This window comes from Brassica oleracea, unplaced genomic scaffold (assembly GCF_000695525.1).
Source record: "Brassica oleracea var. oleracea cultivar TO1000 unplaced genomic scaffold, BOL UnpScaffold01476, whole genome shotgun sequence".
In the NCBI taxonomy this organism is placed as follows: domain Eukaryota; kingdom Viridiplantae; phylum Streptophyta; class Magnoliopsida; order Brassicales; family Brassicaceae; genus Brassica; species Brassica oleracea.
Window position 1 is genome coordinate 3,434 of NW_013618011.1, and position 1,923 is coordinate 5,356.

The 1,923-nt window shown below is 36.6% G+C and overlaps 1 protein-coding gene across 1 annotated transcript; it reads right to left on the reverse strand.

Annotated features, from left to right (window-relative positions):
- Positions 1-323: 323 nt before the first annotated feature.
- LOC106321357 (probable F-box protein At4g22060) lies at positions 324-1,433 on the reverse strand. Its single transcript, XM_013759641.1, has one exon. It carries the CDS (start codon positions 1,431-1,433, stop codon positions 324-326), a length of 1,110 nt encoding a protein of 369 aa, XP_013615095.1.
- Between the last annotated feature and the right edge of the window lie 490 nt (positions 1,434-1,923).

Here is a 1,923-nt window from a genome sequence, read left to right on the forward strand (position 1 = left end):
CATTGTTATCCAATACTAAATATTAATTAACATAGATAATTAACCAAATATTTTAGTTAATAGGTCAATGAACCACAATAATTTTATTTATTTAATTTTTAAAATGCAACAACGAAAAGAAAGAAACATAATCCGGGTTAAAACGCGGCCTTATCCTAGTTAGACTCATAACGTATTTTGAGAATCCATTGGTGAGAATCCATCATTGAGGTTGCTCTTAAACACCAGAACAATCCGATAAAAGAAAACTATGAATCTCAATTAATAAACAGTAAGCAAGAAATATAAAAAACAATACAGAAGAAAAAAATAGCTTAATCCAATTATAACTCACGAAGACTAGGAATAAACCACATAGCGTAACTGAAGTTACGATTCAAGTTAACATCTTGGGCCATCCCCAATTCTTGAATCGAAACATCGCCCCAATAAACATACTTATCTTTGCTGTAATAAATATAGTTTGGTTTAGTCCCATTAACTCCTGGTACAGTCACACCTAGATCCATGATCCAAGCTTCTCCCTCTAATGACTCCACAGTATCCCAACTTGTCCCTTCTGAATCCCTCTTAAAAATCTTCAAAATTTTATTTAACCGATTCTTAACCATCAAAACATGTTCGGAGACTGTAACTCCAATCTTAACTCGCCATGGTCTGTCATTCGTAAATGGTTGATGCTCAACGTTAGTCGGTAACGCTAAAGGGAGTTCTTGAGAGAAGTCCAAGATTCTGATTTGGTTTTGACGGCTTAGAACGTAAAGCTTGTTGTCTTTGTAGGCAATATCTTGACATCCATGTAGATTCTCAGGACCTTCACGTGTAGGTATCTCTCTCCAGAAATCGAACCCACTCCTAGCGTACATCATATACCAGAGACCTATCGACCAGACGACTAAGTAACGTTTGGTTCTCTCGTCGACCCATAAAACCGCGTTTGTTTTGTTTACAGCGTTTCTTGTGGTTACTGACGATTTATTTATTACGAAGTTGGTGTCACGGCGGCGTCTCTCAACACATAGCCTTCCTTTGTGTGACTCAAACGGCGGAAGTTTGATTCTCTCGCGTGTGAAAACATTCAAAACGTATAAACTTGAACGTAGGTCTAACATTAAGAGCCAGCCTCCGCAAGTTGCGATACACCGGTGAGTACCAAAGTCATTGCCGAGATTCTGCAATCTGTAAAACTTACATTTACCGGTGAGTCGAGAAGTGCAACAGTCCGACACTAGACATGAACCGCACTTTGATCTTCCGTCAGGGAAGATTATCACCCACGGAGACCTTTCCTGTACTGAAGTGATTCGTTTGCAAACTGCGTACCAATTCTTGCAAACGGTTCGAGCTCTAACATAAGTAATGATGTCCAAACCCTCCAGAATCAATTGTAGAACGTCATCGTGAAGCTCCGACCAGTTTACCATGTTCGACATTGAGACTTGCCTCGACGAGTTGGTAAATCATGTTTTTATAATGATTGTTAAAGTTCCTTGTCCAAAGAATGTTAGGAAACGTTAGAAAAGTTTTACTTTTACCACTCCTTGTCAAACTATGTTTCACTATATAGTAATTATCCATGGGTATTATTTTTTAATGTATAAAAAAATATTGCCAGACTTGGGCAAAAACCTAAAAGCCGACCACGAACAGAAAAACACAAGTCCGTATGCAATACGAGCTATGCAATTCGAGTTGTAAAAATATTGGAATGGATTATGTGATATGGTATAAAATATACATGTTGGACAAACAGAATATTATTTACCGAACTTGAATGGATATAATCCAAAAAATTTGAAGATCTGAATTAACCGAAAAAACTTTTAAAACCTTAGGTCCAAAAATCTGAATTAATATCGAAACAAATATTCAAAATCTAAATAAGTATTGCATATACTCAATTTTATGTTTAGTTGATATGAT

Coding starts and splice junctions, on each gene's coding strand:
- LOC106321357 (XM_013759641.1), bottom strand. CDS start 1,433: ATGTCGAACATGGTAAACTGGTCGGAGCTTCACGATGACGTTCTACAA.